At 36.8% G+C, this 22522-nt stretch overlaps 1 protein-coding gene across 1 annotated transcript in view; it reads left to right on the top strand.

Annotated features, from left to right (window-relative positions):
• Window positions 1-1382: 1382 nt before the first annotated feature.
• Smp_149430 (putative phenylalanyl-tRNA synthetase mitochondrial) overlaps window positions 1383-22522 on the top strand; it is a gene marked incomplete at both ends in the record, with an annotated part of 24515 nt that continues 3375 nt past the window's right edge. Inside the window, 7 exons of the mRNA XM_018798366.1 lie at window positions 1383-1388; window positions 1471-1554; window positions 6308-6502; window positions 11972-12353; window positions 13624-13764; window positions 15284-15460; window positions 16836-16996. Coding sequence (XP_018653315.1) covers window positions 1383-1388; window positions 1471-1554; window positions 6308-6502; window positions 11972-12353; window positions 13624-13764; window positions 15284-15460; window positions 16836-16996 — 1146 coding nt within the window. The remainder of the gene's footprint in view (window positions 1389-1470; window positions 1555-6307; window positions 6503-11971; window positions 12354-13623; window positions 13765-15283; window positions 15461-16835; window positions 16997-22522) is intronic.

The raw sequence follows: 22522 nt of genomic DNA, 5'->3' as shown, positions 1-22522 counted from the left end.
CATTTTTTGCATTCATCACACTGCATCCCTTCATCTACAGGGAATAAACAGTTCGGCTGTCCACATTTGAATGAACTGCCAACCATTGTAATCAGATTAGGTTTAAAACACAATATGATCACAATAATAACACAAGCGTCAGAGTATATGCAAAAGAAGGAACCACGAGACAAAGTTTTCAATAAAATTTCAAACCTTAACTGAATTAATTCAAGTTAAAGTAGACCAAGAATGCTTTTGATGCAACAAATACACAAAAGCAACGATAATCACAACAAGTATGAAAGTCACTGCCCTTTTTGAAACGTTTTGGAAAAATGTTATAGAAGACACTACAGACTATTTTGAGGAAATGCGATAGAAACCCAGTAAAACTACCTAATGCTGGATATTTTCCTCAAAATTTCAAGTTATTTTTGGGAAATTCTCAAAAACTTTGGGGAAAATTAGAGTTTTACCCAACATCGAATTTTATACACATTTGTGTAAACTTCCTCCGAATCAGCAATCGTATGTGATTGCGTTCTTGTTATTTCGAAAGTATCATTATTATCACTAAATACATCGTAGACCCGTACACTCTTGGCTCAATCAAAAGTTTTTGTCACACGTTTTATGCAAATAAATCCAATCTCCCAATTGTGTGCAAATTACTGGGAACTGCTGGTTTCTCCTCAAGTCCACATGAAGATTCGTGTCTTTAAAGTCCGGAAAATTTCTGGTTTTTCGCATTTCCTCAAAATTTTCTGTTGTGGCTTTCCCAAAACATGAAAATTTTCGCCAAAATCGGGAGATTGGAAATGAATGTGTTCTGACTTCACAAAATACAATAACTGAACCCAAAGCACTTTATTTACTTCACGTTTATTAACAGTGTATTTTAAGGAAACATTTTCGGCACTATTGTTAAGCTGTTGATCCATATTTGTCTAAAAGATAACATAACTGTGACTTTTTCATGGGACTTTATTGTTTCATGTCATTATGTACATGTTCATGCGAGTGTTGTTTTTGGACCGAAGTACATTACTAGTTTGCTCACTCACTAGTCCATACCATAAAAGTTGGTTGCATCATGTACTGTTGAGCCTCAACTTTGGTTACAGATAAGCGGTCAAACCAACATTATCTTAAAAGTCGCTGCCCTAGTTGACTATCTATATGCATTCGTGATTATTATAGTCACATAGATTATCAATAATCTTAAATGTATTTAACGATTTCCTTAAAGACAAGAGTAGTATGTACGGTTTTGGACAGTGAGGGTAGTCTCCATATTTTCCACAAATATAGTTCAGAGCTTGGTTACTGAGTTGCATTGCAGTTACAGTTTGTTTAGGTACTCGTTTGCCAATGAAAACTATGTGACTTACTATCTTGTGATGACGGTATTTATTCCTGTTTATGTGAACCAGCTTATTTGTCTTTTATGTGATCCTAATATTCTTATGCACATCCATTTATTTTTAGGAAAGGCTGATGCGCTTGAATTTGTGCCCATGTTATTTTCGTTTGTTTCGCAGTTCATGTATACAACCTCATAGACTACTTAATGTAAGTTTTATTAACTGTAGTGGTGTTAGAAGTATTTATTATTTGGTGCATACATTCTTTTCGAAAGTCTCATCATTAATTAATGTTTCTTTAAACTAAGTTTCTATTATGAACCATTACTAATGAATTGGTCATCAGACCACGGAATTTCAGACATTTTTTCATAGTTGTCATTTCGGCACAGATTTTTGTTTATCACACCACTATACTGAAGCTACATCATTGAAAATCTGGTCGCTTAAAGTGTGATATGCACCAGGCTAGCACTAGGTTGAATGCAAGAATACCTTAGTATGCCGGAAACTTCATTTACGATGTTGTCTGAAATAACATGCCAACTTACTTTCTTACTTACTTTCGCCTGTTACTCCCAATGGAGCATAGGCCGCCGACCAGCTTTCTCCAATCCACTCTGTCCTGGGCCTTCTTTTCTAGTTCTATCCAGTTCTTGTTCATTCTTCTCATGTCTGTCTCTATTTCTCGGCGTAATGTGTTCTTTGGTCTTCCTCTTCTCCTTCGACCTTCAGGATTCCATGTGAGGGCTTGTCTTGTGACACAATTAGGTGATTTCCTCAAGGTGTGCCCAATCCACTTCCAGAGCTTCTTCCTGATTTCTTCCTCCGCTGGAATCTGGTTTGTTGTCTCCCACAGTAACTTGTTGCTGATAGTGTCTGGCCATCTGATCCGAAGTATCTTGCGTAGACAGCTGTTAATAAACACTTGTATCTTCTGGATGATGGCTTTCGTAGTTCTCCACGTCTCCGCCCCATACAGTAGAACTGTCTTGACATTTGTATTGAAAATTCTAATCTTGGTGTTGATTGACAATTGTTTTGAGCTCCAGATGTTTTTCAGTTGTAGGTATGCTGCTCTTGCTTTGCCGATCCGCGCCCTCACATCTGCATCTGATCCACCGTGTTCATCAATGATGCTGCCCAGATATGTAAAGGTTTCCACATTCTCCAAAGCTTCTCCGTCAAGTGTAATTTGATTGGTGCATATTGTATTGTATCGGAGAGTCTTGCTTTTCCCTTTGTTTATATTGAGACCTACTGCTGCTGAGGCTGATGCTACACTGGTCGTTTTCTCCTGCATTTGTTGTTGCGTTTGTGATAGAAGAGCCAGATCGTCCGCGAAGTCTAAATCGTCAAGCTGCATCCTGCCTGTCCTCTGTATCCCGTGATTTCCTCCAGATGTTGACGTCTTCATGATCCAGTCGATCACCAGGAGAAAGAGAAGGGGTGAGAGTAAGCAACCTTGTCTAACACTGGTCTTTACTTCAAACGAGTCGGTGAGTTGTCCTCCGTAGACGATTTGGCAGTTTAGTCCATCATAGGAGTTCCGTATGATATTGACTATCTTCTCAGGCACGCCGTAGTGTCGAAGAAGCCTCCATAGTGTTGTCCTGTCCATGCTATCAAATGCCTTCTCGTAGTCGATGAAGTTGATGTAGAGTGATGAGTTCCATTCGATTGATTGTTCCACAATGATACGTAGAGTTGCGATTTGATCTGTACACGATCTATCCTTACGAAATCCAGCCTGTTGATCTCGAAGTTGGGCGTCCACGGAATCCTTCATCCTGTTTAACAATACTCTGTTGAAGACTTTTCCTGGTATTGAGAGAAGAGTGATGCCCCTGTAGTTGTCGCACTTGCTAAGATCGCCTTTCTTTGGTATCTTGATCAGAAGTCCTTTTTTCCAGTCTGTTGGTACTTGTTTTTCGTCCCAAATCTTACTAAAGAGGATGTGGAGTATCTTTGTAGTTGCTGCTACATTTGCTTTCAGTGCCTCTGCCGGGATGTTGTCTGGTCCCGCTGCTTTGCCGCTCTTGATTTGTCTAATGGCCATGCTGATCTCTTCAATTGTTGGTGGGCCAACATCGATTGGGAGGTCTGTCGGTGCTGTTTCGATGTTGGGTGGGTTCAGTGGAGCTGGTCGATTCAAGAGTTCTTTGAAGTGTTCTACCCACCTGTTTCGTTGTTCTTCAATGTCGGTGATTACTTTGCCTTCCTTGCTTTTCACTGGTCTTTCTGGCTTACGGTAATTTCCAGAGAGTTTCTTTGTTGTATCATACAGTTGTCTCATGTTTCCCTCTCTTGCAGCCTTTTCCGCTGTCATTACTAAATCTTCCACATATTTACGTTTGTCGGTTCTGATGCTCCTCTTCACTTGCTTGTTTGCCTCTGTGTATTCGGCTTGTGCCTTGGCTTTTTCTGCTCTTGTTCGGCTGATATTGATTGTTGCCTTCTTGTTCCTCCTTTCTTCAATTTTATCCAGTGTACCAACAGTGATCCATTCCTTGTGATGGTGCTTCTTTTGGCCCGAACCTCTTGACATGTTGAAACGGTTGCCTCCTTGATACCTTTCCAGTTGCGCTCCATGGTAGTTCCCTCTTCATTGAGTAGATCATGAAAGGCCTGGAACCTGTTGCTGAGGGCTATGTTGAATTTGTTGAGTTTGTCAGCATCTCGAAGAAAGATCGTATTAAACTTTTGTGATGTTGTCCGCGCCGTTGTCCACTGCTTCTTGAGTTTTAGTTTCATCTTGGCGACCAGCAAATGATGACCGGATGCTATATCAGCTCCTCTTCTGGTTCTCACATCCTCCATCGTCCTCCTGAACTTTTTGTTGATGCAGATATGGTCGATTTGATTCCATGTAGTGTGATCCGGTGAAATCCAAGTGGTTTTGTGTGGGAATATGGTGCCACCTATGACCAGTTTATTGAAGGCACATAGGTTTGCAAATCTCTCACCATTTTCGTTCCTTTCTCCCAGTCTATGTCGTCCCATGACATCTTCGTATCCAGTGTTGTCCTTTCCAACCTTGGCATTTAAATCTCCCATCAGAATGGTCAGGTCTTCGGTTGGGCACTTTTCGAAGATCGACTGCAGCCTATCGTAGAATTGGTCTTTAGCGTCTTCATCGTAGTCGTTGGTAGGCGCATAGCATTGGATGACGTTCATTGTAATGCCCTCTCTCTTTGTTTTGAAGGAGGCTTTGATGATCCTCGGTCCATGAGATTCCCATCCAATAAGTGCATTTTGTGCTTTTCTGGACAGCATCAATGCAACTCCTTGTGTATGTGGGGCGTTTTCTTCTTCATGACCGAAGTATAACAGAAGTTCTCCTGAAGATAATCGTTGTTGTCCAACCTGCGTCCAATGCGTTTCACTGATTCCAAGCACCTCCAGGTTGTATTTTCTCATTTCTGCAGCAATTTGGAAGACTCTTCCGGTCTCCCACATTGTCCGAACATTCCATGTACCTATAAAAATTGTCGCTCTGGTTGTAAGAAGGTGCATCGGCCTCATGACTTCCGAAGGAACCCGGCTTTCATCATGAGACGTCATAATTATCCCTTCTACTCCCAGGGCAGAGTTTGAATGGTTTTTTCTGGTTAGCGTTTTTTTAGCGAGTTGATTTTCTACGGGATGGGGTCGCTAACCCCATGCCCAAGCCTCCTCCTTTACCCGGGCTTGGGACCGGCAGTAACCCCCAGAGGAGCTACAGGCGGAGTTAGACTGCAGGACGGTGGCCATGGAACATGCCAACGCGTGCACCAATTTCCCACACCGCTTTAAGTTTGTAATAGGAATAAAAGTGATGTCTCTCATGTTGTCAGATGCTAACTATTTGTTGTGATACCCAAATAATCAAGACATGTACCAAGTATATCACATTCCTCAAAACGGTACCATTTAGAGTAAGATTATGTTAATTGCCGCAAGGAAAGCTTGGTACAGTAGAGAACTAAGAAATGTGTCACAAAAAATTGATATTGTGTAAATATTTATCAGGGAAAAAACCATATAATCAGTTCGTAAATCTAGAAAAGAAGCAATATAAAGCTTAGTGAAGAGTATATAAACGATCAATGCAACCTTATAGTCCCTACACCAAGTTGAATGTCCTTTACATTTCAGACTTTCATGGATTTTGCGCAATTTATGGAGTATGTCGGGAGTGAATATTTTGAATTTAAGCTTATACTCCAATAATTATGACGTGTTTTACATAGCTCATCTTTGTGTACAACAGTCCTCACTCTAAAGTGTTGAAGCACCTCTCAGACCACAAGTCTTTTCAATCACTCCGTCCTATTTTCTAACCAGAAATCCGCCTCCATTAATGGGGAATCGTGTGGGTTAGCTGACAAGGATTTAAAAGTAGTCACCAGCCAAAATGTATAGGACACTTTGGTTGAAGTTACTGTGTCAATGTAACACATGAGTTATCCTTCAAACGGCTCTATGACTTTAATCGAAATCATTATTTTAAAATCGGTGGATGTGATGAAGGGAGAGGAAAATCCTCCGCTTCGGAAATCCCCTATATATCCTAAGTCTGGAAGCCAAAACTCAAACTTTTGCCTTACTCAGCAAGGCTGAATGCTCTAATCACTAAACTACTGCCCCACGCTGTTTCTGGTGTTGAGTAAGTGGAGGTCATCAGCGTAATGTCTTAAATTTAAGTCTTGTTAGACTTTGGTACTGGTCATTAAAACGCGTTAAGATTAATCCTAACTTCAGCTACGTTATATCCTCGTCACAAATTGCGATTTCGATATCTTTTCACTTTCCGTTTAACCAAACAATCAAAACTCAACAGTACTAACGTTGGCTCTCTTTGGCTAGACTAACAATTTTCATCCATCAATTTCTAAAATCATATTTTCATTTTTTATGACAATTGTGTAAGTGTGAAGGTTTACTTTCTTCTTTAATTGTTACTGCATTTTTTCTAATAGACCAAACAAAGTTTACAATTAGTTACGGAAAATCCAACCTCTAGTTGGGTTTCTATCAGTGGACAGTCTACTGTCAAAGATTCTTGGTATAACTTAACTCCTCATATAATTGAACTTACAAAAAGGTCGTTGCATAACCAACAACATCATCCTTTAAATTTGATTAAACAACGTATTGTGGACTTCATGTTTAAAGTAAGTATTAACGTTCTATATTGAAAACTGCTACTTACGTTATCTCTCCAGTAGTATACATTTTAGAGTTGGTTTATTAAAATAAATCTTTTACTACTGTATTTCTTCGACAAATAACATACCGGACTTATACCTGACGCCAATATCGGTTGATTTGCGTCACTATATGTTGTTTTTCTGAAACCTGTGTAGTTTTTACTCGTATTTCAGTTCAACATACCTACTTTGATTGTTCGCTACAATTTCTTACTGGGCACTCTAAGTTTATAAGTGAATCTACTTTTAAGATATTAATTCCTAAAAAGCAGACAGAGATTTTTACACTTCTTCGGCGCACCGTTTATTGTAGTTGCTGCCACAAAACCTGTTGATCACTTGCGTCAAATACAGTCCTAAAGTCAAGAGGCACAACCTTAGTTGAGTGTCAGTAATTGTCACTGTGTTCAAAAACCCGACAAACGATAAACATTTAACCTACAGATCACGTCCAGGCCTGAAACTAGCCTGGTTTTACCAGGTTTGTTGCTTATAAGCTCCAAGCAAGAGTCGATTGACTGTGACTGCTAATATCGTGGACACAATATTAGTCGGACAGACTTCTCTATGGTTTTCAAAAAAGAATTTCCAACCCTTGTAATGAACTAACCAGCCTTCGCAGCCGGTCTTGTGGAATTACATTTAGCTCCTATATTCTTGTTTTTTGTCTCTTCAAATCAATTAGCTAATTTTTGGTATTAAATCATGCTTACCGCCAAACTGTTAGAACTATAGTTCACAATCGTTGTACATAGCTTATTACTATTATAAAGTGGTGTATACCTTTAATAATAATAATAATAATAATAATAATAATAATATATTCTGAAAATAATATTTACAGAATTCACACCAGTTTACAGGCATGATCAGATTGTTATAAAAATCAACATTTAATGTAGAGAACAAACATGAATTATAAGAAAGTTTTATGTTTGCTGGTTTAGTAATTGATAAACAGTTTAAATATGGCATATATCATGGCAAGCCAATGCAACACCAGGGAACTTGTCATTTTTTCATCAAGTGGATAGCCTGATGATTGACCAACATTGTTCTGTAAGGTTATTACCAGTGCCAGAGCGAGTTATTATTAATTATCTACAACTAGAGAAAGTAAGATTAAAGCAAAGAGCACGGAACAACAAAACAACGATAGCAAGTAAGAGGTTAAACATTTAAAGTTCCTATAATCTCACTTGTGGAGTAAGATACACTTGCAGGCGCTAGAGCATTTAATGCATTTTCAGAGGAGCAAAAAGCATTAATTGAGCGAACAAACAATGGGAGAGAGTTTAACATACGGATAGTTTGGGGTAAATTATTCCAGAGTCTAGAAAACTTACAGGTAAAGTAATTCATATAGAGAGAAGATCTAGAATATGTTTGTTTCGCTAAAGACAAGGAGTTACGAATGTCGTAATGTGAAGCCTTAGCATATTGAATCGCCTGACTGGATGTGAAGGAGAGTTTGTTAAGTATTTTGAAAAAGAAGATAAGGTTAAGTTTGAGTCTCCTCATCCATAAAGGGTCAAGCCCTAGTTTACTACACCTCGAATTATATGTCAAGACACTATCAGGTCCAAGAGTACGAAATGTAAATCGTCTCTGTACTGATTCCAGTCTTAATTTATCCTTTATGCGCGTGCTACTAAGGAGAAACGCGCAGTATTCGAGGAGTGGTCGAACACAGACTTTGTACATTAGGATACGAGATTCGCTGTTATGAAGGTTTCGAGTTATGAAACCTATAAGGCGTTGAGACTTGGACGTTTGTTTCATTACCTGTTCAGTAAACGACAAGTCATCGGAGTACCTAAGTCCTAGATCTACTACTGTGTGTAACCTAGATAACATTTCCCCATTTATGGTAAGATTAAGGTTGAGTGATGTATCACCGAAGCATAGCCAACCACATTTAGCTGTATTGAGCTCCAGCTGCCATTTTGAGCACCACTGTGCTACCTTGTTAAGCTCCGTGCTGATGCAATTTCGAATATTGCTCAGCTCATGTGGAGAAAATGAGTACACCACCTTAAGATCGTCTGCAAACAAAAGGGACTTACCCACACTAAAACACTCACAAATATCATTAATGAAAACTAAAAAGAGCAAAGGACCTAAGACACTACCCTGAATTACCCCACTTCTAACAGGGACTGCGTTCGACAATGAAGAGTTGATTTTAACTATTTGATGTCGATTGCTGAGGAAGGAATCAAACCAGGCTAGTAACGGGTTTTCGACCCCATAAGATGCGAGTTTACCTATGAGAAGTTGGTGGTTGACCATGTCGAAGGCCTTAGAAATGTCCAGGTATAGCACTAATACTAGATATCCTTGGCTACGAAGCGAATAGACTAAATTAAAGAAGTCAAAATGACATGTCATACAGGATCGATTTTTAAGAAATCCATGTTGCGAATCATCAATAAATTGTTCAGTCAATAAATAGTTGGATAGTTCATCACTAATAATTTTTTCCATAATCCTAGAGATAACTGGAGTAATATTTATTGGCCGATAGTTGTTCATGTCAGTCTTATCTCCGGATTTGTAACGTGGTATGATGTACGCGGTTTTCCAACGGTCAGGATAAGAGCCTGATTCCATAGAGAGGGTAAACAGTTTAAGGAGAAGAAGTTGGATATCTGGACCACCATATTTGTAGAGAAATGATGAAATCCCGTCTGCACCGTGACCTTTCGAAACCTTGAGCTTATTTATAACCTTACTAATTTTCAGACATGTGAAGGAGATAGATTTAATTGAGTTACCAGTCAAGCATATAACTCTAGAAACAGAGCCATATATGGATTCTTTGTCATTTGCAAAATTACCACTGAAAAGGTCTGCTATAGTTTTTGGGTCATATATAAAACTATTATTATGCAGGATGCATGGTATATCAATCTTTTGAGTTGATTTAGCACGTTTATTGTAAAGGTGGATTAGGTTTTGCACTTTTGAGCTAGTACGTAGTGCTAATAGCTCTTCATTGATGGCTTTTAACCTATGTTTCTCTTTAATTTGGTTAAAAATTATTGTTATTTGTGTGACTGCCGTGAAGTCGTTAGATTTAAAATAACGTTTCTTTAGGCGTCTTAGTTTATTACGATATTTAGCTGGTATATATAATTCGTAATGTTTACTAATCCTGTAAGTCTTAATTGGTGCACAGGAGTCTAGACAAGAGTTGACAATGAAATAGAATATATTGATGGCATCTGTCAGATTATTACATGAGAAGAATTCATCCCAGTCTGAGAGTTTGATCAGTGAGCGCAAGAGGTCCCAGTCTGTATGCTTATAGTCTCTATAATTGCAGGTTCTTTGAATTGGTCGGTTGTAGGAGGGATAGATGGGGAGAGCACAAGTTACTATCTTATGATCACTGCTTTCAAACTCGTTGTATACTTGTACAGATAGGGGAATGATATCTCTACTAAATATTAGATCAAGTGTATTATCACCCCTTGTTGGGGTACGAACCCACTGTGACCAGCAGTACAGATTAAGGATTGATAAAAATTCATCATTGCTAGACTGACAACTACCGGTACTCCAGTTAATCCCAGGATAATTGAAATCACCAGTGATAATCTTAGCGCTGAAGTTTAGAGTAGATGCGTGTATAAATGCATTGATAATACAATCATTCAAATTATCAGTACTATCAGGAGCTCTATATATACAACCTAGGAGTAGACTATGGTTTAGGGTATTGATTGATATCCAGATCGATTCTGGTAAACTATTCAAGATACTATCTTCAACTTTATTAGTTGTTAAGGTATCCAAAGCAAATATAAGACAACCGCCTCCTCGCTTAGTTTCTCTGTCACAACGATAGAGTCGATAGTTTTGGATATTTAATTCGGAATCGGCCACTGCTGGATAACACCACGTTTCAGTGATAAGTATAAAAGAAGGCTTGGCTAGAAAGGCTAAGGTTCTCAAGGCTGAAATTTTGTTCAGAAGTGAACGTGCGTTAATAAGTAATAAGTTTAAAAAGGGAGTGTGTAGTGTAAAGAAACCGAGAGCATCCTTATCGAAGGTATGAGTTCTAGCTATGCCTGGACTTTAAAACCTTTCAACAACTACACCTATCACTTTACTTAAAATACTTAGGTTTATCAGGTAGAATAGGGACAGAAGTAGGTTATAAGTAAGATCAAGGAGCCAAAACCACATAAGTTCATCAAGTCTTCAATTGTTACCCTTAGACATATATGTAAACTTCCTGCCTAAGATAGGTCCATATGATCATCGTAATTGGTGTCTGAAAAACGGGCTATATGGTTTAGAAACAATCATAGTGCCACAAATGTTTTCTTCCAAATCGGTAGCTCTAATATTATCTCACACGTTTCGTCCCCTCTTTTCGAACTACTTCCTTCATGTCTGTTTACTCTTAATAATATTACCATCGGTTCAGTTCCTTTGTTATGATTCACGCTAGTTTGATATAGTGATTTAGGTTAGTGCACATTTGTTCGTAGGTCCTACGTTCTCGATAACCAACTACTTCAACGGGTAATACGTACTAGTGCAGAAGTAGGTTGTAAGAAAGTTGGGGCAACCAAACAAAGAGGTATCACCAGTCCACTAAGTCATTGACTATTGGTCTGCGCCATGTAAGTAGATGCAAACTACTTGGTTGAGGTCCATGTAACCGATATTATCACTGCTCATATAAGTAGAATAATATAAAATGTACTCGTAAGAAGACAATGAAAAATCCGTTTCGTTTAGTTCTTGATGTGTGTGCGAGAATGACAATGACTGATTATCTGCTTAGTCAGACATGTAGATAGTGTGACAGGTGTTAGATGAGTTATATATTCCCCTATCCTTATTACTTATTATTATTGTTGATTGATTGTTCATTGTTGTTGGATTTTGTTAGGTTTGGGTATTGAAATATATTTACGTTCTAGTTAGGCTAATCACGTGTTCTTGATCTGAGTCGTGTTGAAGTCCTGTACAGTAGACACTGGGAGGTAATCTAGTGTAGATATTCGTCTAAGGCAAATTAACGTCTCATACGCGTGTATACAAGGAAAAGGACGGTTATAACAGTTTTTGTCTTCTTACAACAGTACCGAGGTGGAGATTTAACAAGATTTAGAAAAAAAGTAAACTGAACAAGTAAAGTAATTTGAATAAAACAAACTGTAAACAGGCGTAGCAATGTGATGTTTTAATTGACTTCAACTGATTCTATTTTCTTTTAGCTTTTTATAATCTCTTATCAACAGTCAGTGGCTTCACAAGTTTGTTGGTCACACCCTAATCTGATCAATCTTAGTTTTTCCCTGACTAAATATTTACCCTAAATAGATGATTCAGTTGTGCAGTCCATTTTCTGTTAAGTTTGTCTAACATATATACTTGTCTTCTTTTTCTCCTTCGTCATTGTTCATCAATCAGCGTCATGTTCGTCATGTGTACAATAATAATCAAAGTGGTACGCCACTATTCAGCCTATATGATCATCTATCACCAGTGGTAACAGTACGGAAAAATTTCGACAGTTTATTTATTCCTCCAGATCATCCAAGTCGATCGCGTACAGATACATATTATTTAAATGAAACAACCGTGTTACGTAGTCATACATCAGCGCATCAATTAGATTTAATCAGTTCCGGTTTAAATGCTTTTCTTGTTGCTGGTGATGTTTATCGACGTGATGATATTGATTCACTGCACTATCCTGTCTTTCATCAATTAGAAGGTGTTCGACTGTTTACATCGGACGAAGTAAGGCTTTTTCCTCAATGCCTTTATTTTGTGAGATCTCACGAGAGTAGTTAATTATTATCGTAACTAGCTTCCAATCAAACTTTTGATGTGAAGGTGAGTAACACTAGTTGACCACATAAAGTAGGTGTGGTAAGGTTTTGATCTGGTACCTAATGGTCGAAAATCGTTTGTTTTAACAATTAAACTACCTCACTGTTCGGTATTTCTCACTGAATAATATTTCAACTAATCGAAGCCTTTTAATTCAGTCTAACTCATAAAAGCTTTTCAATTATAAACTATCCAGCTCAGGAAATATGACATTACCAAAATCTTTTTATTAGTAGAACTTAATAATATGTTCTTGGGCTAAATTGCTGTTTCTTAAGTCTAACTTCAACACGGTGAACGAGATTATCTTTGACTACTCTCTGGACAGGGTCCTAGAGATGATTCACATTGCCTTGCGACGCGATCAGACATGGCTCAAAATGGAAGCCAGTGGTAGTCATGTTATAATTTTCTCTTACTTCATAAAAGTGAGAGGAACTTCTTTCGCTTCCAGAATTCATTCTAGTTTTATTTTCTCGGATAAACTACCTAACCTACTATGTTTTGGTCTCATTTGTTTATTCTTATTCATTTATTGTTCTTTACTACACTCACCCTCCTTCCTTTTTCTAACTCTTCATAATCTCATTTTCTTGTTATGTAGCTCATATTTATTTGGGTGTCCATTAGTACTAATATTTATATGTTCAAATAAATAAATGACCAGTTAATTGAGAGTTCCGCTATTTTTATGATAAAGTGAAATGTTATATGATCTTGAAGTGATGATTTCGTGATTAGATCACTCAAATTTCAAACGCTCCATCGCGAATGTTAGCTCTCTTTCATCTTCTCTAGTTTCAGTTGCTAGTTAGTATTTGTTAGCCCAAACAAGTACTTTATGGACTGGCGGTTAGACAGTTAGATTATTCAGGTTTCAATTTCTGAATTGCTGGTTCAAAGATTTCTCCGTCCATCCACTTTAACTTTGTGCAACCGAGTACATAAAGCTGTTCTTGGTTCGTGAGTTTCTTGAAATAATTTACAATCGAAAATTGAATTTGTTTTTTCTCACATAACTGTGGGCACCAATTATTGATTTAGTTCGATTCAGTAGTTAGCTTTCATATCTTAACGATAAGAAATTTTTAATTAGTCATTCAAAATCATGTGTATTATGTACTTATATTATCCCTCTTTATAGTTATTTAGAAATGCTACTGATCCTTTTCAATGTTTTCGTCTGCTTGAAGATATTCCATCGTCTTCACCATACAGTGAACCAGATAGTCATCCATTCAGAGTTTTTCCATCATATATGCTTCCACCTGATAAACAAGTTTGTCATACAACAGAGACTAAAATGTTACTAGAATTTGAATTGAAAACCGTCCTAAAGGAAATGGCTAAATCTTTGTTTGGTCCAGGTATTATTATAATTTTATCTATTTACTATTTGTATTTTGGTGTTTAATGCTAATAAATTTTACTGTTTATGAGTTTATTTCCCACTTTGTATTTCTTTCCGTCCATTATTAAAGGATACATATGAAAGGGACAGGTCAAGTTGACCATCCAGTTTTTTATCAATAGCTAATGAGAATACCGTTCTAATTCGAAATCTCACTGTTTCTGATAAACTGTCATCCGATATAGAGAGTCCATTTGACTTACGCTAAATTAAAGCACTTTTGAGGCAAGCTTTCATCAGAGAGGGCGAGTATACTGAGCAACAGTCATTTCTGTACTGATGTTTGACCGTCAAATTTGGTCACACTTATTTTCGAAGCACTACTTACATATGATGGAACCACATAGTTATTAGGTTTGAGGTACTAGACAAAGCTGTTGGTAAATTAATGCATACGACCGTAAGTCTTTGTTCACTGAGATTGTTTAAACATATATTTCTCATGCCTAACCATCCTTTACTGTAACTCAATACTACCTAGCGTAGGACTAATCTATGAGAACGATAAGGCCAACCAAATTAAAACATGACATCAGTTCATGAAATTATTAGCTAGTGGTTTCGGCTGTATGATAGCGACTCAGACCTAGTTAAGGCACGCGCCATGGTTGTAATTCATTGTTCAAGAATTTGAAAGAGATGGATTAAAACCTGCTACACTTGCTTTCAATTTCTGTCCTTCTTTGATTCTTGAGATTGTTACCATCCCCATTCTTTCCGTTATACCTTTTAAGCTATATTTTTGATGTTTAATTTTACATTACACTTAGTATCATTTCTCCTCTGTTGTTCATCTTCTTAGCTTCCTAACTCTCCAATATAAAATATATTAACTTTACAACGTTACAGATTCTTTCTCGATCCTTCATCGTGTATATTCTTTTTCTGAATTGTTTTCATGGTTTACCGCTGGAATTAAAAATAGTTGAGAAAAATGAAAGTGCTTTATTTTCAAGTCAGACTTTCTTCCGATCCGGTTTCATTTATAAGTCAGCTTCTCTGTATATACTGGTTATCCATGAGAGCGACAATACTCTTATCTCACTCCAGTAAAGTTAACAATTCAATTTCTCTATCCAAATTTAGGTTTGTTGCTTTTGTTTTTTATCGCTATCCAACCCACCTGCTTGACATGTTAGGTCTTTAAGAAACAAATTTCTTCACCAATATAGCTTTATTGGGTCATCCCAATATACAAGCTCCATCTGATGCATCAGCAAATTGTGAATCTTCGACTTAGTAATATATAATGACGGTGATTAAAACCTCTCTGTCATCAGATCGCACTCTAGGAAGCCATTGTTAATTTTTTCGTATGTTAATCTTTATACTTTTTTGTTCAGTGAAAAATGCTCCATATAGTATTGTTCATTAGTTATGAGTTTTCATCATAACATAACATAGATCTATGAGCATTTCTTTTCTTCCCCAGTTTCAGTATTTTCTTATTGGTGTTGCTTCATTTTTAATCACAGACATACAACTACGTTGGGTTAATGCTTACTTCCCGTTTACTCATCCATCATGGGAATTAGAAATCAAAACAAAGTCTGGCTACTCTAACTATGATGGCGATTCTGATAGTGAAAAGCCTGAAGAATGGACTGAAATATTGGGATGTGGTATAATGCGACAAGAATTACTAGAACGTTGTAAGTTTGTGTTCATTAAATTACTGGATCAGAGTATTTTTTTATCAAGCGCTATATTCTTTGAGCTAGTTAGTTTAATTACGAAGCTTTCATTGCTGTTCTAGACACAAAATCATAACTGCCCATTTCATATATGAATGAGCTTTTCAGTGATTCAGTTGATTCTGATGACCTTGTTTTTGATTGGTAGTTTCCGTAGGTTTTGGCTTTTTCGTTTGTTTTTTGTAGTTATGCTGATTATCTTTTCGGTTGACGTCTGAACACATGGTTAGTTGACCTTTTTAATCTAGTGAGGTAGATCAACTCAGGCCACCAAAATGAACAGATTTAATACTTGCGGAATGATGAAAAAGTTCACTTTACATTACATAGGCTCTGTAAACGTTGTTTAGAGTGACAATGCAAGCTCTTCAATTATACCGTCTAGTTCAGGGAACATAATACTACTGAGTGTATAAATCTGCACAGCAAATCGTCTCCATTATTTGGATTAAAAGATATTTTATTATATTTATGTAAATTGTATCTATTGTATGGAATTTTGTAGGAAAATCGTTGTAATTCAAAATATGATTTGTCAACGCTACCAAACGGTTCTAATATAAGTCGAGTATCGTTATTTTTATAAGGTGACTACCTGTCTCTCTATTAAATCGCATTATTCACAATTTACAGCTCCAGCGTTGGAACGATTCATTGGTCTAAACACAAGTGTAAACTCAACTAGAAATATCCTTTTAAAAAATATTGATTTTCTTATTACATCAATAGCGCATCCTAGCTCAATACTTCATTAGATTCCTCTGTGTTACTCACTTAAAAAAAGGTAAAGATCAGAAAATAAACTATAAATTATGCTGACCTAATTGTATAGAAGTCTAACCATTATTGAAACATTCAATTAATCAGAAATGAAAGATTAGTCTTTTGTATGAGGCTTTTTGTTGTCTCTTTACAATGAACAATATTGCTTTATAACTAAACCAGTATGATACAAGTTTATACTAGAATAGATGGAGCGTGGCCAGCAGTGGAATCCAGGATGTTCATTTTCTCCTGTTTGGGACTTGTCAGCCAGATGCACATGCATTTCAGAGTTGATATCCACTCTGGGATTCGAACCCAATATCTTTTAGTTCAAACGGTAGCGCGTTATTCACTTAGCTAGTCACTTATACATTGAATGTGAATTTTAGTTTGATTTACAATGGAATGAAGCACACTTTCTGGATTCCATTACTAGCCACATCGCATCTGTTCTAAATATACGGTAACCCACTTGTGACACGAAATGCTTGTGTCAAATACTACATTTTTATTGTTTCCTGTTCGACTATTTGTTGATCTTTGTTTGTCTTTTTTTCCTACTCAAAAGCTGGAATACCTAATAAAGTTGGTTATGCTTTTGGTCTTGGTTTAGAACGTTGGGCTATGCGATTATATGAGATACCAGATATTCGATTATTTTGGTCAAAAGATCAAGGATTTTTGAATCAGTTTATAACTGATGATATTCATGCGCCAATCAAATATAAGGTAGTCGCTTTTCTAAAGTTTTTAATGTAGCTATTCGGCTTATTAAGTTTAAGTATTGAGCAGTTTTTTGGAGGTTAATTTAATTCGTAAATGAAATTTGTCATGGATTATTAACCTAGATTCATGAGGGACTAAAAATAATTGGGTTATCATATCTGTTTCTTCGGGACACATCTGATGACATATGTTTCAATATAATTCGTATGTGGGTAGCAATAGAATCTAGAACACATGCTTCGTACCATTCGGGACTCGTCTACTAGATGTACCTAAATTTCTTTATTGGTGTTTACAATGAGCCTTGAATCCAGAACCTTTCGTTTCAAACGTATTGTCTAAATGGGATAAAACTCGTATCCTGGATTCAACTTCTAGCTGCATACCAAATATACTGAAATTTTTGACAGAAGAATATATGAGACCAATCCACTTAGGATACATATGTAGCAACAGAGACTGATCAATTATAATCCTAAATAACAATGATGTGAAGTTACAAATCCTTACTAATGACATGTGTATTTTGATTGCGTTTTTTTCTCTTCATAGTCTTCAAGTCACTAAGTAGAAGAAGTGAGAGTTTAAGACTTAATCTTAAAAACTATTTACTATGTGTATAGTTTTGTTTATCTCAAAATACTACAAAATGCTTTATGTTTTATTAGAGTGAGTATTAAGGAAGTTAAAACTATTTTAAAGACTTATAAACAAAGATGGATAGTGGCTAGCAGTGGAATCCAGGACGCGCGTTCCGTCCTACTTGGGACTCGTCAGCTGGATGTACCTGGATCTTAGATTTGATGTTCATTCTGGGACCCGAACCCAGTACTGTTCTCTTCAAACACTATCGTCTTATCCACTTAGCTACTGAGTCCTGATAGCCAGACTATTATTATTCGTACTTTTTTCGTATAATTATCTAGAGATAACTGGATTATTGTGTTTCTGTATTTCCTGTATTGTGAGCTTCCATCGGATCAATTAACTATTGTTGTATAGTTTATTGTTTTCCTTTTATTGCTAATTAATTATTTACTTTTTTACCCTGTTCTCTGCCTCTGATGGCGTGATTATTTGTGTAAAGTATAATTTCTTATTTGAGGATGCATTATGTGGTTTGATAATTCATGTATGCAAACTACTGCGTGTTTAAAATAAAAATACTACTTGCCTGATATACAGTAATATGAGTCTATTTGCTATATTCTCTTATCATGACTCAATACTGAGGATTGAAGAAGGCGTGTGTATCTCCAGACCAATAAATGTTAAGATTACGTTGACCTTAATCCTACCACTCGACAAATATCATTGATCAAATTTTAGTATGCTAGGCTACAGACAGAATAGTACATTCGTGAGGTTAAGAAATAATAACTGGAGTTCCAAATAACAAATCGCTCTTCTATTTATATCTATTAACATCTCATCTATAAGAGTTTTACATTTACTTCAATATTTTAATGCTATTGTTTTTGTCAGGCCGTATATTTACTTGTGTTGTTGTTCATATAAGGTAACAACAATCTACAATATCAACAATCAAGTGATTAATTTCTAATTCGTTATTAGTGAGTACTATCTCAATTTTACTGATAGCTTCGTTACAATTAGTTCTTAAGGCTATTTGTTGTTAGATGATGAGTATTGTTGCCATGATACTTTAAATATTTATTCGGTTACTTTTAATCCCTAAAGCTTATTTTGTAGAATGGTTTCTTTCTATCAGATTATGTAAAGTCTAGCCCGTCAACAGTAGTAAGTGAAGTATGACAAGTACCAGTACTATTTATTTTAAAAGTTGTAAATAGTCTATAGTTGAAAGTTATATTGAAGAGACATTAATTTAAAATAGCAACACGAATAAAATATTGTAATCTTTGTTTATCAAAATCAAAAGAGCCAAAAACACAAATTTCACCTAACTTAATGAGACCATTAGTGTTAGGCTCGTTTTCATCATAAATTGGCATTGGTTAGACCAGCTATTGACGTTTAAAGAAAACTTGAGTACAACAAAAAAGCTGAAATGTTCATTAGCTATATTCCCATTGAAAATTATCAAGTTGGATATGATCGGAATCCATTCTGTGTCTATTATACTATTGAGGCGGTTGCAAGAATAGTCAAATCTTTATAGAAAGATCAAAATCTCTTCAGCAACGATAACCACTCGCACACTTTCTATCAATTCGATTTTCCTCATGATCTTTGTCTTCTGATTGATCATATTTATTTAGTTCGCTAAAGTACTACGATTTCGAAGGTCGTATTCTGCTACTATAGTAACAACTTTTGTTCCAATTTCGTTTCGGTTGCTTGTTCTGCCACAAATATTAAGTTATCTGCGAATCCGTCTTCTTCCTGTCTTAGCCGTTAAGGCTTGATGTGTTGAGTATAATTGACCATTGTCAGTTCCGAAGAGGACCGATCGAATTAGAGAAGCTCAATCGTTTTCATTCCTAAATCCGCAACATCATTGTCCATAACGAACCCCAATAACAAGGCACAAAATATATTATTCGTGATGAGCGGTCCTGACAATTTCGCGCAACAGATTAGAAAGACTCAAGAAACATTACGAAGCATTTTATCCAATCAGCGTTCAGTAGAAGTTTTGCTAAAAACACCACGAAAGTGAAAAGTCACATGTAGAGTTTCTGATTGGCTGATTACTACACTGCTACTATGTTTAGTAGCATCCCAGAATTTTCAGGAAAACCTATAGTATCAGTTTATATGTTAAGCCCATATACTTCATTCTAGTTACTGGCCAAGCCAATTCACCTATACATTGAGTCATATTTTGGTCTTGTTAATTATTCGCTTATTAACCTTGACTACTTTTTATATGAGCGTATATGTGTACCCTTCGTATCCTATTCATCATATGTCTGTCATTCATTTTTGTCTGATTATAAATATTGAGTAATGCTTGCTCATAGCGTGTTGGCTCCCCAGCCATCTCTACTATGCATCATCTTTGCTTCGCTCGCTTACACTTGCTCATGTGCCCACAGCTTTCTGGTCTGCATCATTCATCAATAAAAATGTAGTTGCCGCTTCCTTTTGCCTTCTGATTTTATACACCGTTAAGATTGGTATAATAACGGTTATCGAAGTGAACGATTATTGAAGCACGGCACTACAAACACAAGGTCTTCTAAAATACTATAAAAACCCTATATTTTCTGTACATAAAGGAACCTTTGGAGTAAAGTGCTTCTCGCATATTTTGTGCCTTTTCTCTCGTGTTCAAATCGCTGTGTAGATTTAGCTTGGGGGTTACGAGACTAGCTTAGTGATGTGTGGGCGAGAATGATAATGATTGGTTGTCTTGATGAGTCAGACATTAGACAGGATGACAGGTGTTATGTATATATATATTTCCCTATCCTTATTATTGATTGACACTTATTGAGACTTATTGACTGTTCCATGTGTCGGATTTTGGTGTGAAATATATTGACGTTATAGTCAGGCTAATATTGTGTTCTTGATCTGAGTTCTGTTGAAGTCCTGTAGAATAGACACTGGGTGGGAATCTAGTGTAGATATTCGTCTAAGATAAATTAACGTCCCACATACGTGTAAGAAGTAAAAGGACTGTTATAACCAGAACCCCCTAAAGTTATAACCAGCATCCTCTCTCTCTCTCTACGTTTATAACAATTGGCGACGGCATCCATACGTTTATAACATTGGCGACGGCATCCATGCGTTTATAACACTTAGGATCCAAGTATAGCGTTCAATTAGCAAGACTTATCAGTGGCGACGGGGAAAACTACAATGAATATTTCTTTGGAGCAACTAGAAGCTTATATGGAGCGTCAAGAAAGGCGGTTTGAACAGTCTCAATTCAGAATCATGGAAACCCTTATGCATGTCCCAACAAAACTCTGCTTCTGCTGAATTACAAGTATCTCATACTGATTCAGTTATTAATGCAATCCATGAATTTAATTTTGATGGTGCAGCAGGTGTTACTTTTGACTCTTGGTTTAAGAAGTATGGAGAATTGTTCCGTATTGATCTCTGCAGACTGGATGACACCTCAAAAGTCAGAATACTTCTAAGAAAACTTGGGACAACAGAACATGAACGCTGTAGTAACTTTATTCCTCCGAAGAACTCACGAGACTTTAGTTTTGATGAAACAATTCAAACCCTGTCTCAAATCTTCGGAGAACAGTCATCTCTATTAAATATCCGTTACCAATGCTTGAAGATAACGAAAGAACCAGGAGATGACTGGGTGAAAAACGCAGGAATTGTGAACCGAGAATGTGAGAGGTTCAAGTTGCCTTCTATGAATGAAGACCAGTTTAAATGCCTAGTATTTGTCTGTAGCCTGCGTTCACCCGAGGATGCTGACATCCGAACAAGAATCGTAAGCAAGCTTGAACATTGTCCTAACATGACCCTGCAAGAAGTAACGGCGAAACTAAACTATACTGCCGAGCCAATCAGAAGCTTTCGCGGGTTTTCAAGGTCACGGCGCTAATTTCATTACAAGATGCTTACGTACGATAGTTTTACAGAGGATTTTAACGAAGACGTTATAATTGAGCGTCTACAAGAGAAGGGATTATTGAGAAGTTCATATACTTGTGACTGTGGTAGTCAAATGACCATTGTACAGTGTGCAACCTGCCGTGATGATGTTATCTTTCGATGTTCTTCATGTTGGAAGAGAAAGTCAGCTCGAACAGGAACTTTCTTCGCTCGATCAAAACTAAGGTTAAGGCAGATTATGATCCTTGTTGCAAATTGGATAATAAAAGCACCAGTTACACTCGCTGCCACATTTGCCGGTGTAAGTGAAGTTTCGGCAGTTCAGTGGTACGAGTATTGCCGAGATATATGTGCAACAAAATTGACAAGCGTACACTAATCGTATGGAGGAGTTGGGAGGATCGTTGAAATAGATGAAACAGTTGTAAGGAAACGCAAATTCAACCGTGGCCACAGTATCAAAGGAGATTGGGTAAGTACCTCTTCCATAAATATACCTCACAGGTCCTTGGAATCTATGATAGATCACTACAAAAAGGACATTTCCAACGAGTCAGCAACCGACAGGCACCAACATTAATACCGATTATACAGCAATATGTGCTGCCATGGACTACGGTGTATACAGACGATTGAAGAGCATATAGGTGCCTAAGTAGACTAGGCTACGTGCATGAAGTTGTCATACACAAGCGCCATTTTGTAGACCCTACAACAGGGGTGCACACCAACAACATTGAGGCTATGTGGTCGAGGCTGGAAGAATTTTTGAGACCTTATCATGGCTCCAGAGGCCGACTAATATGGAGCCACATGGATGGGTTCCTGTATCGTATGCATTATGATTTTAAAACTTCTGAACCAATATCTAACCTTGATAAGTTTTTGAGACTAAACTATTCTGACGACCTTTGAACGGATCTTAAATGACCTTGAGAAATATTAGTTAATCAAAAGACAGTATACAGTAAAAATATATTATACAAAACTCAAAAATTAGAGGGGATA

The sequence above is a fragment of the Schistosoma mansoni genome, chromosome 6 (assembly GCF_000237925.1).
Source record: "Schistosoma mansoni strain Puerto Rico chromosome 6, complete genome".
NCBI lineage: Eukaryota > Metazoa > Platyhelminthes > Trematoda > Strigeidida > Schistosomatidae > Schistosoma > Schistosoma mansoni.
The sequence above is the reverse complement of the archived record's forward strand: the minus strand, read 5'-3'. Positions and strand labels throughout refer to the sequence as shown.